Genomic DNA, 17201 nt, shown 5'->3' on the forward strand with positions numbered 1-17201 from the left:
TCTGTATTGTTACTTTAAGAGGTCACGGCTGTTATTATATTATTGTTGATAGTATTGTTTCTTGGTTGTTGTTTTGCCATTAAAGACCAGTAGGGGGTTGCAACACCTCACACTAAATTCAAACTTAAAATGGCTTTTAGTATTGCTTTTAGTCATTTAAGTCTTGACTTAAAAGCCATTTAAGCTATAACTAGGTTAAGTTTTAACTTATTGTGAGGTGGTGCATCTGGCTCCTGCTCTGGCATTATCCCACCACTGACTGATTACCAGCAAAGTAATATCCTTTGAGCTCAATACTCAATTAGCCTCGGTACCAGGCTTTCATTTTCGTCGGCGCAAAAAATGAAAGCCTGGAGGAACGCATTGGCCGCTCTGGGCTAGAAGTGGGAGTCAACCCTTCCGGGTGGGCGTCACTCCAAATGAGCACTGCACTTGACAGATCGGTGAGATCCAATCAGGGCGTGCGCAAATGTCTGCCGCGACCCGCCCCTCTAGACCAGAAACCTAACACATTAGCTCAGGCTAATACTCAATTAACAGGCCAGTAAAACATGATTGATCTCACCATGAGCTGGAACCGCATTATGCCGTATTGGCTCACAGCGCAAATCAGTTTTGGTGCCAGATGGATGATTTGCGTATGTGCTTCATACAGAGATTCAGTGAAGCCCATCATTAATTCTGCCTTGATATACAGTACAGGGGAATTATTTAACTAAGATTAGTGTGCAAAACCATGATTAGTGCTCTGCTCTCCAGGGGATCACAGCTGCTGGAGGTTAGTCAGTTTAAGAACAACGAAAGAAATGTGTAATTTGTTAAGCTTGTTGCTAGAGAAATCAAGAGAGACTGACAAAAAGTCCTTAATGACTTGAATAATGCCCTTCTCCCTGGATTATTTTGCCTTTGTTATGGGAGGCGTTGCCGCGTTGGTGCTCTTGTGGTGGCTTAATTTGTGCATGTGACTCGAGGCAGAGCTGCAACTTTAACCAACTTGTAAGGTTTGTCAACAGTCAACATCAACCCCTGTCTATTGGGGTGCCCGCTGGCCAAGTGGTCCAGGCGTATGCCACATATAGGCTTTGGCCTGACAGCGCGTCACGTGTTCGAGTCCCGTCCCGTTCATGACGACCTTTGCTGCGTGTCTCTCCCTTCTCTCTCTCCCCCTTTCCTGTCCATCTTCACTTGATACTATCAATAAAGGCAGAAAAGCCTAAAATAAATCTTAAAAAAGAAAAAAAAATACAAACATCAACCCCTGTCTATTAAGATGAATGTGTTTATACCGGTTCTACTACCGTGACGCAGACAACGCGACTGCGTGGGGGCCCAGAGGCAAGGGGGGCACACGGCCGACGTCTGTAAAATGAAATTATAATACAGAGATGCAATGACTCGCTGATCAGCCTGCGTCAGGGCCCAGTGACGTCTGGTTACGCCACTGGTTCTACCTGTATTTAGTTATAACTTATTAACTCGCTTAATGTAAATGGTAAATGGTGCATTTATATAGCGTCTTTTATCCAAGGCGCTTTACGTAGATTGCATTACATTCACCCATTCATACACCGATTGCGGCGGAAGCCATGCAAGGTACCAACCAGCACATCGGGAGCAATTTGGGGTTCAGTGTCTTGCCCAAGGACACTTCGACATGTAGACAGGAGGAGCCGGGATTCGAACCGCCGACCCATGGATCATTGGACGACCTGCTCTACCTCCTGAGCCACAGTCGCCCCTGTAATATAGAAAGGGCAGAGCTAGCAAAGCATGGAGAGAAGAGTGAAGGAGTTGCATGGCTGTGTCAATTCCTGCTGAATCAATAAGAGAGAGCAGATTCTTGGCTGTGGATGGTTTCTGAAACAGTTTGTTTTAGGGTCCTCCTCGCTGTGACTGTGTTCACCGTGATTCGTTGAAGACTGCTAGCATTATGCCTTATCAGGTAGCGGGCTGTTGGTACTATAAGTCTTATATGAATCTCTACTTGTGCTGGTGAATCATGCACACTGACGTAGGATACACATAGGCCCTCATTTATCAACCGTGCGTACGCCAAAATATGGGTGTACGCCGAAATTACCGCAATTTTCGGCATTTACGAATTGCGCCAAAGATTGAAAATGATCTTTTGCCAAGACAAAAACCACGTCTGGTCGGGAGCTGTCGTACGCTTTGTCCTCACCTGTTTTTCTGTCGTAGAACATCGGAGCAGCATTGTTTGACCAGCTGAGAGGCTTTCACAGGCATCGAAACATATGTATTCACTCCTAAAATGTTTATATAAAACTGTATAGGTATGTATATGGGCTAAATGTAAAAAAAAAAAAAAAAGTAAAGGAATACATTAACGATGTGTCTTTGTGTCATATGAAATTAGTAGGAGATTTCCAACTTTACAAGCAAGCAATTAAAATCGCGCATTTAAAAACAATGTTGCAAGTTAGATGCGTAAGCCATTTAAACAGTGTTTTGCATGATGAGCGCATACATGCGAGGATTTGGGCTGTCTGTGCTGAAATATTTCCATGACGGGACGTTGGAGAGTATAGTGCAGTACGTGCTGCAGCGCGGAGAGTCCCAACATGGGTAGCCTACTGTAGCCTAATCTACAGCAGGCCGATGTCTTTTTGGAGTTACAGTATGTGCAATCTCCTCCTCGTTTAATAAACCCGACGCGTCGCTCGAATGCCAAATGTGCCGTGCCAGCGCAAGTGGGAACGCATCGGAGATAGTATAGGCTAAGCCAGCCTGCAGTCCACCACCACCACCACTGTCCAGTGACACATGAGGCTACGGTTTTGCCTGCAATATTCATATAATTGACAGTTGACAGCGAGGCAATTTAAATAGACTGTCGAACGGTCAATTGGTCACGGTGTCACGGACGGACCACAGTGATAGAGAGACAGACAGGACAGGAGATGCACCTTGCAAAACAGCAGCGTGTGTGCGCGCCTATTTGTTATATAATTCATGGTTCACAGGTTCAGGTTTTCGTTCACTAATATATCTTGTTGTATATTAAATGAATAAAGACTTTAATAATTGAATATAGGCCTACAACTAACAACACAGTGACAGTTGCTTGCAAATTGCGATATGTGCGTGCGTGCGTGCGGGGGGTGAGGCCGGCAGCAAGGGAAGCGAAGCGAGAGGAGAAACAGACAGGGTAGTCCTACAGCTTTATTTAATTCATGCAGGTTTATTTATTTAAGATACAACAAGTTGCGTGTGCGTGCATGCGTGCGTCTGTGTGTGTGTATGGGAGGGGGGCAGGGGCATAGCAAGGCAACTTAGGCAAGCGAGTAAAACTTTTTTTCTTCCTGTAACCATGGTTTCCAGGTCGTATTGCAGTTGTTCATGTCGCAAAAACGAGGGCGAGGCTTGATTTCATAGGGCGTGCCAGATTGATTTCAGCCGTCACATTTATCACTGCTAGGAATGAAATTAGGAAGGAACAGCTGTCTACGATCACTTTGTAAATGCCGACCCGACGTGGGTGTACTACGAATCCTACACTCGAATTTGGGGCAGAATTTACACTCAATTGATAAATGAGGGCCATAGACTTAACTGTATGCCCACACAACTGTATGCACACACAAATATTCCCATACATATTAAACAGACAAAACAGGCATAAGCACGGCAGTGAGCTGGATGCAATCCTACCTGGAGGGGAGAGAACAGATGGTTGAGGTGAATGGAACACTGCCCCCCCCCCCCCCCCCCCCCCCACCCCCACCCCCCTTCCAGTGAGCTGTGGCGTTCCACAAGGAAGCATGCAACTATGCATACAACTCTTGGTACCACAGCACATCAAAGGCCCTTAAAACAAGGTCCAGACTTCCCAAAACAAACTGGTCAGGATACTACTTGGCCTCACTCCCCGAACCCACCTCACCCCTGCCCACTTTTAACATTGATCCAGTTGCTATGGCAATGCCCCGTCACCACCAGCTATGGGACGTAACATCGGACCACCGTTTACCTCGGTTATGGAGGATTTTCAAACCTCCATAAGTCGGAATTTTGGAGAAATTCCTTCTCTTAAAGTGGACGTGGATGGTGGCACAGGTTACCTTCATTCATTCCATTCACTCCATATGGTGACTGCCAATTATCACAGACACTGAACCAAATTTAGCCAAGGCCCTAGCTCTTGCTTTTAGCATTCCTGCAATCTACAGGCCTTTCACAACTGATTTGTGGACATTACAGACTCAGAGGCTTCCAAATATGAACACAAGGAGTTTACATTTTTAACTAAGCTGTATAATAGCATCCTTAAGACGTTTGGTACTTAAGCACCTTGGTAAGGAATGGCTCTTCCAGACTGTGGTCAAATTTACATGTCACTTCTAAAATGGTCACTTCTCTACTGTCCTCATCTACTACAACAACAACAACAACAACACCTGGTGTATTAGCTGTGACATCTGGCAGTTGAAACCCAAGAGTGCTTATACATTTTGGTCAACAATTCTGTCGTGCCTAGCATGACAGAATATACATATTCCCTTGTACATAGCAGCCATTCACTCGCACACACGCACGCACGCACGCACGCACGCACGCACACGCACACACACACACACACACACACACACACACACACACACACACACACACACACACACACACACACACACACACACACACACACACACACACACACACAATTAACAAATCAACACCAAATTGCTGTAGTTGGAAGTGGCTCTTAAAAATACATGTTGTATGTTTTATGAACAGTACAAGCTAGCTTAGTAAATTGATCAAAGAGCTAATTGAGAAGAGCTTTGGGTGTTCCTTGTAGCACACACCAATACCTTTTTGATCTCAGAGAGAGAGAGAGAGAGAGGTGTAATAGAGATGAAAGCCCATCATCACATTTCCAGTGCTGTGACTACAGAAACAGTTCTACTTTTCTTTATGGCCTGCTGTAATGAGCTATTTAAATGCATGGCCAGCAACAACACACTTGCACAGAGCCACACACGCACGCACGCACGCGCGCGCACACACACACACACACACACACACACACACACACACACACACACACACACACACACACACACACACACACACACACACACACACACACACACACACACACACTGTACACAACACATATTAACATGTATTAACTTACAACTTCTGGGATGTATTGTACACTAACCTTGATCCCAGCCCTACTCATCTGCGAAGAGAAAAGCCTGGTCACAACCTAAGGCAGGGAGTGTAGCAGCGCTGTGGCGCAAGTGTCGGGCCGGAACATCCGTCAGATGTATTTCCCCCGGATACGAGATTTTTCGACCAACCACAACACTTGTTTCATTCACAGAGAATGTAAACAAATGTGTAAAACCTCAACGTCATTTCCTTGAGTGTTTATAGTTCCTGGAGTTCAATGCATTTATGCCTATAGTTCAATGCATTGATCAGCATTAAGAGCCTATAGTTCAATGCATTTATGCCTATAGTTCAATGCATTGATCAGCATTAAGAGCCTATAGTTCAATGCATTTATGCCTATAGTTCAATGCATTATCAGCATTAAGAGCCTATAGTTCAATGCATTTATGCCTATAGTTCAATGCATTATCAGCATTAAGAGCCTATAGTTCAATGCATTTATGCCTATAGTTCAATGCATTATCAGCATTAAGAGCCTATAGTTCAATGCATTTATGCCTATAGTTCAATGCATTATCAGCATTAAGAGCCTATAGTTCAATGCATTTATGCCTATAGTTCAATGCATTCAGCATTAAGAGCCTATAGTTCAATGCATTGTGGAGATTTCCCTGTGTCTTTGGGAGCAAGTTCTCAAATCACAGAACACTCTGGGTGTGTTTTTAATGTCACATTGCAGATTTTAATGTCCTCGCAAATTCACAACAGAACAAGCGGAAATCTTCCAGTGTGGAAAACTTAAGCCAATGTGGAAGTGGCTTACACCTGCATTCAACAGTATCTAAGTAAGGGGTGACTACTGGCTGCAAAAAGAGTTCTGGTTTTATGTAAGTAAATGGGAAAATGACTGATTTTCACGTTCCCTATTAATTAAGTAAGAGTTTTAAGCTTTCAATCGGTGGTTTCAATGTGTTCTGTGATAGTGATAGGTCCCATTTAGAGTAAAATAGACGGTAAACAAGTAAATGCATTAGGGAGTGCCCTACATCGTGATTGACAGGTCGCTACCATATCTACCACAGCGATCAGGATAGAGGTGGAGCAAAGCCTTTCCCCTGTGCCACCCTTTTCTCCAAATATGATGGTCACCTGCTGACTACATACAGAAGCTGCAAAGTTCTGGGTTTAATTCTGGGTCAGGGTTGTGTTTCATGTATTCCCTCCTCCCTACCTTAGTGAAGGTTTGGACAGTTATTGGAGACATTAGGGCAGTTAGTGTAATGCTTGATGCATAAGTTGCATGCTGGTGTCGCGTGCTGAAAATAGCCGTCCTATAAGTTTGCAGTGTGTTTTACGTGGAAGGGCTGTGTACAACATGCCATTTGTTAGTCCAGTTTGTTCAAAAAGTATTATTTTTGTATCATAACTGCCGTTCATACCTCTAGTTTTAACTTTATTTTTATTAGATTATTATGAAATTGTATGTATTGTTGTTCTGTTGTATTAATATTGTGTTAGCACAGTGTTTGTGTGACACTTTGCTGCTTGTACCTGTATGAGTGACTGACAATTAAACCACTCTTGCTTTACAGCATTTCATATTTCACAGTGAAAACTTCCCTCCTGCTATCTCCACTGTAATTTAAGTATGAATACTTCCCATGGAGTTTCCGTTCATTATTACAGTCATTATAAGAATAAATGGATTAATTTAAATGTAGTCTCTGGCAAATGTGGCCATACTGATAAGCGATAACGTATTGAGCCAATTATAAATTGTGTTGCAAGATTGATTACTGTACTTAGGCTTAGATAACAGCATAGTCTTCTAGACCATGGAAACAGAGCCATTGTTAGCAAACACTTGTCAAATCTCAGGTGGTTAACTTTAAAGCTGCAATCTGGAACTTATTTTAACCAATCTGTATGGTACTAGAACTATGTATGATACAATATTACTAGTACAACTGCAGTGGTTTACTTGAGGGTGATCTACCTACTCTTTCATATAACCTGGTGTTGGGTAGGGCACTGCTGGTTGACTAGCCCTGCTTGACACTTATAAGCCCAATATCTCCCCTGTCCCAGGGCGGATTCTCCCTTGGTGAGCAACTGAGGGTGAAGTCAGAAAGCGATTGCATTGCACCTTAGACCAGCTCTGACCTCATCTAAAATGTAGCACAATCCCCCCCAGAGCAGTATATTCCCTTTGGACTCGCTTAATCATCTTCCCTCTTTCACGCCACCCTCGCTTTTCTGTCTCCTTCTAATATGGTGGCAAGTCAAGCAGAGGCATCCGGGGAAATTGTGTAAAAATAAACACAGAGAAAAGGTGCTATTCAAATTTGTAATGACTACCACCACCCCCACCCCTCTCTTTGCCCTTCTCCAGGTGGTGAGCTTTGCCAGTCTGAAGTACGACCGCTCCTACAACTGGATGGTGCTGTGCGTGCTGTGGTGCTCCATCATCCAGTCGATCCTCCTGCCGATGTTCCTGTGGGCGTGTGACCGCTACCGGGCAGACGTCCGCATGGTGTGGGAGAAATGCGTGGCCATCATGTCCAACGACGACATAGACGAGGGTAAAGTCCAACTGAAGCTTTGTGTCGCACGTTTTTGTTTTGTTTGTTTTTAAGGTCACCAAATATAACAGATTTTCACAATGTCGATTCACAAATCTGAGTGACAACCTTGTGCAGCGAAGTATAGGGTTATGCCTCTGATGAATGTTTGCTGCAGTGTCCCCTCTCTGCCCCCTCCTACTCCCCCTGTCCAACCTGGCATGGAACTGTGGCTTGTGATTCCTATTCCCTAAACAGTTCAATTTGTGGATTATTGGGTATGGCTATTGGCTATCTCCTTCATTGAGAGACGTGAGAGCGAGAGAGGGAGTGGAGAAGGTCCTTCTTTGAGGACATAAGAATTTACAGACCCATTAAGCGTCTGTTAGCAAAGAGGGGTATAGTCTTTGTGATAGTAAGTCTTCCCGTTGTGAATTTATGTTTTGGTATTATGTTCAATGATGCCAAACTTAGGCTAGGTGTAGAACAGTGTTTCACAAACACTGGGCCAGGACCCATTTGTGGGTTGCAGACACATTGTTATGGGTCGTGGGTAAATATCCCTTTTTTTGCTACAATTTTTTTAATATAAACCAAAAAAAAATCGTATATTTTCAGATAAATATTTCTTTCATATCTATGAAAAATGAAAGGAATAGCCTAGTGAAAATAGCCAATCTAAAAGCTCACGGCGTGTCGCATCGTGAGACGTTGGGAGACAATTTACAATTTAGGCATTTAGCAGACGCTCTTAATCCAGAGTGATTTAGTTATCATGAAACATGTGTAAACTAAGAACGTAACAGTGGAATATCTATATAATGAAACTATACATATAAACTATACTATGCTATACATATGTACTATGAAGTGCTATGACTACATACAATGCAATTCTAGTGCTGTCTACATAACAGCTGCTATTTTCAGCTGCTATTTTCACTAATTTGGGTCCCAGGGAGACCTCAAAGTCCCCCTTTTGGGTCTCGAGCGAAAACGTTTGGGAAACCACTGCTGTAGAAATATTAAAAAGGTGAACAAACAAACACATTTTCAGAGTGCACAAAAACAGCACTTCATTAGTAGACTGGTGGAGCAAGTTTCAGGCTACGCGTCTGAATCACTGATTAGAGCTCGGCTCTCTGAGCTCCTTGCCTTGGGAGGGGGAGAGTTGCTCATGTTGTGGGAGGTGACCTCCACGTGTTCACTGGACTGTCTTAGGCTACTGGAATTACATGGAGTTTATTGTCTAGTTGAAGCATACTGCATATTGGTAATGTTCATTATTCCCTTGGGGGGGGGCAATTGGGGAAATTGTTGCCACTCTGTCCAGAGATTGGCTGTAACCAGTGGTGTAATGAGGTTTTCCGGTAATACGGCAATTTAACGACGTCGTATGCACGCACGCGTTTGCACCTACATGTGCACAGAACAGCTATAGTCAAGTATATGAGAGTCAAGTCGTGCCACATTAATTAATTCAAACGTTACCATAAAACAACAGTAACAACTACTGTAGTCTGTAGAGTGTGTTGTTAGTCTGTAGAGTGTGTTGTTAGTCTGTAGAGTGTGTTGTTACTGACTTACTGTCGTTAGTTACTATAGCACCATAATACTATGTTGATAATCTACTGGTTCCGACAGCCTACAGTATGTGCCTAGCCTACAGTAGGTAGATAACAGGTCACACATGGACCATTGGTACAGTACGAGTTGTGTCTGCAGCTTTTGTCGCTTGTTAAGGTGTGAATGGGGCAGCCCATTGTTATCGGAGGAGCAGCTTTATTTTTATTTTATCACCTCCGTCTTTCAGCAGCCTGGGATTGGGGACACGTTCTAGCGTGCACGCGCGTGCACCGTATCGTACCTGCGAGTGAGCGTGAAAAAATACATTGGTACCACACCGTGGTACTGCCCTTTACGAGCATAACACCACTGGCTGTAACAGAGGAGAATGAAGTTAGCAGCAGCTAGAGTTAGGCAAAAACTGTATGATATGGGGATTTAAGACTGTGGTCTCAGGCCTAGTTTTAGGTGATGTTTAGTATGGAAATATATAGAATATTTAGCTTTTTGTATTGTTTACCTTATGTTGTTAGTGCAGTTTTTGCTTTTGGATGAAGTGGTCAAATGTTATCATGTGACCTATAATGTGACCCTTTTCTTCAGGAGATGAAACTGAAGTAAGAAGTGTCTGTTAATAATAATTCATAATAAATCATACATTAGAATATACTATAAACCTTGTTCAGTCCTAGTGGTGTGCTAGCCTGGCTTGGCCAGACTCGTACCGTGGAGTCTGGAGTTGGGCCCATATAGGAAGCTTGAAAAGGATGGAGGAGACAGTCAGTGAATTCACGGTATGAGTGTGGCCAAACAAGCCTTAGTGGTGTGCACCTTTCCAAATGCTTTGCTGTACAATGCTGATATAATAAAAACAAAAAGGAGGGGATATAAGAAACTGCCTTGGATGATATCACTGGAAAAGGACACTTTCTAGCGAGCCTTTTTCTACTTTCTTTTCTTTGTTTTTTTTTCTTTTTTACTTTTTTCTCCAATTCAGCGCGTTCCAACTGGGACGTCGCTCTCTAAAATGGCGAGGGTGCTAAAATAAATGAGGAAGACTTCTTAGAAGCCAAGGTGGATACTTTAACTTAAGGTGGAAAGCAGTTTCTAGTAATCATGATGGTCATATTTTCCCTCTAGTCACAAGGGGACATAATAACTCAGGTTTTTCAGGTCATGTAACTGAAATAGAAACCCACTGTTTTCTTCTCTTCTCTGACTTGACATGAATATATATATATATATATATTATAGTTCCAAGATTTAGCTCTTTAATCAAAGAAGTGAGAAAAAAAAGAAAAAACTAAGGAGTCCAGAATAGAGCACCGAGTCTGACGTAATTTACAGATTCTACCTGGGTTGCGTATTTATTTTCCCCATTCTGAATTTCCATATACTTTTTTTATATCGCGTCAAATTAGAACTGTGTACCAAAAATAAACAAATGATCCCGGCGGTTTCACTTATATGGATATGGATAATCAACTGTCGGCGAGAAAACGCTAAATATTACTGCCGCAAAATAAGTTACATTTTTGCCAGAAACAGACTGTATCAAATATGAGTAACTGACTATTGTTTTTTTTTTTGTTTTTTTTGCGGCTTACGCCTTTTATTGGTTTTTGAAGGGACAGACAGTAGGCTGACAGGAAACGGGAGAGAGATGGGGGAAGACATGCAGTAAAGGCCGTGTCGGGCTCGGGAGTCGAACCCGCGGCACACTGCGACTGGATTACCAGTCGGGTGCCCAGACGGTTACGCCACCGCCTGGGCAGTAACTGACTATTGTAAGCGAAACAGAGCCACCTTCCCCAACAATATCGCAGAGACGGTTTGTTTATTTTCGGACCACAATTCTTATATGAGACGATTCTAAGATAACCAAATGTTATTCTCCAAGAAATTACTTCCGCAACGTAGTAGGGTATGCCCAGTGCGCGAGTGACGTCAGGACTTCGGTACTCTATGAAACCTTTCCAAAGAATCCTTTCCAAAGAAACCTTTCCAAAGAATCACAGACACTTCAACAAAGTTTGGTCCAACAATTGGGTCACATGATAACCATTAGGGATGTTATGGACTGTAATGATTTGGACTAGTAGACAATTGGCATACATTGTGAAATTAATTCATGTAAATGAATGGATATTGTATTTTAACTGCTATTCTTTTTCTCTAATGCTACTGTTTAAACTCAACCCCAGATCCCGTCTCTCCTGTTTGTTTTAACATGCCAAACCTGTTGACCCCCTCCCTCTGAACTCTTGCTCCCTCCCTGCTACCTGCTTCTTGTTGTTTAGCCGACAGCATATAAAACAACATAGGGCAGTTGACATTCTGTGTGATAATTAACACTGCCAGTTCTCTGTTTTCTTTCCAGAGGGCTTTCCATGTATAACCCAGCACAGTTGTATGTATTAGGGTTGTTTCTTTCTTTTTTTTTATTTCAAAGACACCGACTTGCATGCCAAGCTGCCTGTGCAATTGCCACTGTCATCCTCCATTCCTTTATGGCAAACAAATATGCTTTGAAATCGGCATTTTACACCCACCTCCAATTGACTTCTTATACACATGAAAGCAATTGTTTTGGAAAGTACATCTGACAACTGAGTGTATTTGTAATAATAATGAACCTTTACATTACTTTACATGATTGAATACTTATTGTCAGGGTTTCTTAAATCAGAACCATCCATTTTGGCAATTTTTACATTCTGAATATCCAGATTCCTAGTGACAACCCCCTTTTTTAATTCCTAAAGTCTCACCAATAATTACTGATTGGGCCCATTCATGGAAAAATAAATATCAAACAGAGAACAATTAATTGACCTTGTCTCTCTTATCTACTCGTCTGTCTGTCTGTCTTGTCTTGTGTTATTTTGAGTCCGTTGCTCTCTAATCCTGACGCGTATGCTTTTCTGCACTTTGCAGAAAACAGCCACGATGGAGGAATTCATGCCGACTTAATATATGACAGACCATATGACTATAGCTCGCCACCTGAAATCATGACGGTAGACCGTATTGCCAAGTACGAATTCTCAACCTTAGAAAGGGGGGTTCCGCAAGGTTATCCATTGAGGGAACTACAGGAAGATAGAATGCAGTATTTGCAGGTATATTTCTATTGATTTCTTTCATTTTCATGGTCGATTGATCTATTAATATTTTTTGTCCAGTGACACTACATTGCTAATGTGCATGATGAAAAGGGCCTCCGTTGGCCCGTTACAGTAATATCTGGTCTTGCTTGATATTTTCAAGAATCATTTTGACATTTTGTGATGTTTTGACGTGAGTCTAAAATATATACTCTGGCTGACTAATGTTTGGCAAATATGACCATCAGTAGATCTACCAACATATTAAATGTGCTTTATTCATTCAACCAGCATTTACTTGACATGGATGATCAACCTTATTGGCAGCCTATTTATTCAAAGAGGGTAAGAGATTAGTAACTGACATACCTTCTACTTTCAGGGACCCTTCGCCTTTCACGGAAAGCGATACAAAAGTCTGCTCATGTTCTCAACAAAAGCACTGGGTCCATTGGATCCAGTCAGTTGCAGAGCTGTGAAATGCTTCTCTTTAGCTTGCATTGACCCAGCTTGTTTCCAACATGCAATCTTCTAGGGTGATTCCTAAAGCCTCTTTGTTCATTTGAAAGTACTACAAACACTAAAAACTATTCCAGAGTGTTTTTTTAAACACTCGCTGCCATCCCTTTGCATTTGAGAGAAACTACTATCACTTACTTGGACTTGCCCTGGAAGACTGGATGTGGAGATGTGACTTTAGGTTTAAGCAACACATCACCTTACTTATACTCACCCCCTGCCAAACATCTTACCACTGTGTCATCTTTGTCACAGACACAAACCCAAATTGGGGTTCAGTTTCCCTGAAGTTTGAATACTTTTACTAGAATAATGAGCAATACAATACAGTTACAAGAAGGTATTGCATAATATACTGTAGATATACATATATTTCTGTGTATTGATACAGGTCGAGATATTATTGAATTATAATATCGAATTCTAAGGATAGGTTTGTGTAGGTTGTCTTTGTTAAAGACTACAGAATATTAAGCTAAACCAATGATTTGAATTGATTTGATAGAGCAAGATAAGCTTCCAGTCATACAACACTGCAATTGCTGTGATGTTTGTCAGCAGGATCAATCCAACCTCTGTAGGATCTCAACCCATGTGACCTTTTAAGAAGCCTTGAAACAGAGATGTATACAGTAGCAGTCACAGTATCGTGTGAGGCCATCACTTCATTCCCCATGCCTCGTCAACCATGCAAATCACCATAATACTATTATTGTGTTATTTGTGTACATCTTCATTGCATAGTTGTAACAGTAAAACAAATGTGACTTTTATTTTTGGTAAAATAGGATGGTTGTCTGAACTATGATCCAATTACATTTGCCACCAATGGATGGTGTTAAAAAGTCTGTGAATCATCAAATCACTTTCAACATTAAGTAACGCCTCCATTTAAGAATTGCTGTGGCACTTCTCAAGTGGCTTGATTGTAGAATAATGAAGCCTCATATCAATTGAGTTATTGTTACTGCTTCTAATCTCTACCATCTTCCTGCCCGCATCTGAAATCATTCTAATGCTTTTGCTGCCCTCTGCTGTTCAGCCCTTGCACTCACCTTGCTACTGTATCGTCTGCTGTCCTTTTTGTTTGTTTGTTGCATTCACCGAAAGCCACCACAGGGAGGCAGTCTGATATTAGTCTTGTGCTTCTTGACTCCACCTTGACACATTCTACAATATATAGTGCTCAGAACAATGTGGAATGTGAGTATATCTATTTGGGAATTGTAAACGTATAGCCAATTAGATTGATGGTATAATATTTTATAGAAAATAAGCAGATGGGACTTGGAAACAAAAAGAAGAAGGGAGGAAGAAAAAACAATTAGGCAACAAAAACAGCTGTGTAATCATTAAAAAACAGCACTCAACAACTTGGTTATCAGACTTAATACTGCTACATGTAGGATTAATATATAAATTGAATTGGTTTGTTAAAATTGGACCACTGCTGACATTGTAGCCCCATGTGACGTGCTTTGCCTAAGGAGCAACGCATGTTTCTGCCTACTGCAGTACTAGAACAAGAGGCCTTCAGTGGAAACCTGAAATCTCAGGAAAAAATTACACAAAACATTGCACAAAGTGAGTCATTGGGTCTATAGTTTATTAATGTGAAATATTACATTTTCCGAATGTAAACTTATTGAATCTGGATGATTTGTCAGCAACATGACAATGAAGGAATCCTACAAGTAGTAACCTGATTATTCATCTGAATTAGATGTTAGATATTGCAGTGCCACATTGCAGACAAACTTTGTCCATTGTTGTAGTAGAATTAGTGCATGAATGTCAATATAAAAGTATAAAAAAGTAGCCCAACCCATATAGACTGAAGGTGTTGGTTCTGTGTGTTGTGAGCAGGTGCCCCCTACAAGAAGATACTCCCACGACGAAACAGACATGTGGACCAGCGACCAGATCCCCTCCTACCTTCACCGCTGGGGCTCCACAGAGGACATGATGCCGACGGCCCACTACAGCTCCAGCTTTCCGCGCCACGAGAGACGGAGGAACAGCCTGGTCTCCTACCACGAGGAGAGCCAGCTGCTGCTGCACCATCACCACCACCATCACCTCCCGCACCGCAAGCGTCGGCGCTCCGAGGATAGCGTGCACCACTCCCAACGCCACCTGCCCCGCGTGGTCTGTGGCACCGAGCGATACGACGAAGAGCTGCGATGCTTCAGCCGCGACGAGGTGATAAACTTTATAGACGAGACGCCACTGCCCAGCCCCAGGAAAAGCCCGCGCCGCGCCTCCGCCATCTCGCTCATCCCCAATGTTTACGAACAGCACAACGTGCTCCTGCCACACTTCCTGCTCACAGACTTTGAGCGTGAGCCACAGGCGCTCCGTCGCCTCTCGGAGCACAAGAGGAGCGGAAGCCGGGGCAGTTCTCCCAACAGTTCGCCCAGACCGGACAGGCCACGCACCGGGGAGCAGAGTCCCGGGGATTGTGGCTCTAATGGCTGCCGGGAGGGGAAACAGAAAGGTGAGCCGGCTTCTCCTGGGCAAAGCCAGACTGGAGAGTACTCGATTCACAGGCCCAACTCCAGGACAGGCCTTGGAGTCAAGGTTGGGGCTGTGGCAGACTGGGGACACCAAAAGCACCTGAACAAGGCAGAGAGCAAAGGAAGCACAAATAGTTTTGTGAGCACACCTTCGCCGTCGTCTTCGGGATACATAACATTTCACTCAGATTCTGTAGGCTCCACCTCTTAAAACAAAAGTTATTACCTGTTCATATAGCTGTTATTATTGAAGTTTTATCATTACAATTACCACTGGAATATTAGGGTTTGTGGTAATTTCAGATACTGGATTATTTGGCTTTTTTAACTGTGCCATTAATTCATTTTAGTACAGTATATACCACTATAATCCGAAAGGGACCAACCTTCCTATAACATTCAATATCAAAGGCCTTGGAAGATTTAGCATTTATTGAAGCGGCCTGACATTTATTAATAACTTTTATTAAGCAAGTATAGCCTAAGGTTGGCAAAATAGTCATGCAGGATCCTGGGATTCCATCACAAAGTATCCAGCAAAAAAAACGTTTATTTCCAGCACCAACACAAATAATTGATTTGTTTTTCAACTGAGTGAACATTTCCACACCTTCTTTTTGCCGTTTGCCGTTATTCCCGTTATTCAAATGTTCAACGATTCTTAAGGGAAGGTTGGTAAAGTGTGTGTATGTGTGTGTGTGTGTGTGTGTGGGGGGGGGGGGGGGGGGGGGGGGGGAAATTCAGAGATTCATATTGTACTGTGTTTTTCTCCAATGGGTGCGTGCTTTGTTGTATGAACACTTTTTTTAAAGAACAATCTCTGACCACAGGTATAATAGAAGGCTAACACTGCCGTTGTTCCTCTTTGGGATATTTCTATGTTTTACTTTATTTTTACAAAAGGACAATGGCCATTTCACTTTTTTTGTGGCAGACAGTAAGAAATGTGAGGGACTCGAGGGAGAGACAACATAGGGGCAGTATACGGAAGCACATTGATGGAATTGAATGCACGTGACACAAGTGGGTTCAGAGACAGGAGTCTTAAACACTGGACATTGATTAAAAAATATTAGTTTAACTTTCATCACAATATTTCATATATGAAATTGAACTTGTATTGTTAATATTAATCACAACACCTGAAATATTTAGGAACACAAAACGTTTGTACACATCTTGTATCAAAGACGGGAGGGTATAACTAATCCCTAATTCCCCAATGCCTAAAACATTAGCTTCATGACAAATTACAATTCCACATGAAGAGCCTTAAAATCTGCAGAAATGAAGTAAGTGTCGTTATTATTATTATTCTTTTGTATGGGTTTTGGATGTACAGTTTTGGTGTCCTCTTTTTGCTTAACAAGTCTTTGATTTGAACATACCCATGTCTTACAAACAATTGTCATTGAAATATATCATGTTTAGAGGTTATCACCATGCAGCCACTGATGCTGACACACTAGAAGTTTGTCATACGTTGACCACATGAACCCTAGCATTCTGGGAATGTCTTAATAGGTGGACATTCTAATAAAATAGGCTAACATTCACAAAAAAATAGCAGATCTTATGTAGCAACAAAAAGCATCCTGTACAATGAGTCCCTTTAAGTTCAGGACACTTTAATAAAAAAAAACATTTATATATTTTATATATTTCCTCATACATCCTGAAGATGTGTCTTGGGCAACTTTGTTTGGTTTTAGAGTAATTGTGTTTTGTGTTAATTTATCCACTGACTGACACCATCCAGGGGACAATGAAAAGTTGTGTTAATTAAAACC

The 17201-nt window shown here is 42.2% G+C and overlaps 1 protein-coding gene across 2 annotated transcripts in view; it reads left to right on the plus strand.

Annotated features, from left to right (window-relative positions):
• The window catches only part of gpr153 (G protein-coupled receptor 153), a 42992-nt gene extending 26884 nt beyond the window's left edge, over window positions 1-16108 (plus strand). For both annotated transcript variants that reach the window (XM_079520078.1, XM_079520079.1), the window contains exons 4-6: window positions 7535-7724; window positions 12207-12391; window positions 14762-16108. In XM_079520078.1, the coding sequence (XP_079376204.1) occupies window positions 7535-7724; window positions 12207-12391; window positions 14762-15622 (1236 nt within the window). In that variant the 3' untranslated portion in view covers window positions 15623-16108. The remainder of the gene's footprint in view (window positions 1-7534; window positions 7725-12206; window positions 12392-14761) is intronic.
• The last annotated feature ends 1093 nt before the right edge of the window (window positions 16109-17201 follow it).

This window comes from Electrona antarctica, assembly GCF_951216825.1.
Source record: "Electrona antarctica genome assembly, chromosome: 2".
NCBI classification, from domain to species: Eukaryota; Metazoa; Chordata; class Actinopteri; order Myctophiformes; family Myctophidae; genus Electrona; species Electrona antarctica.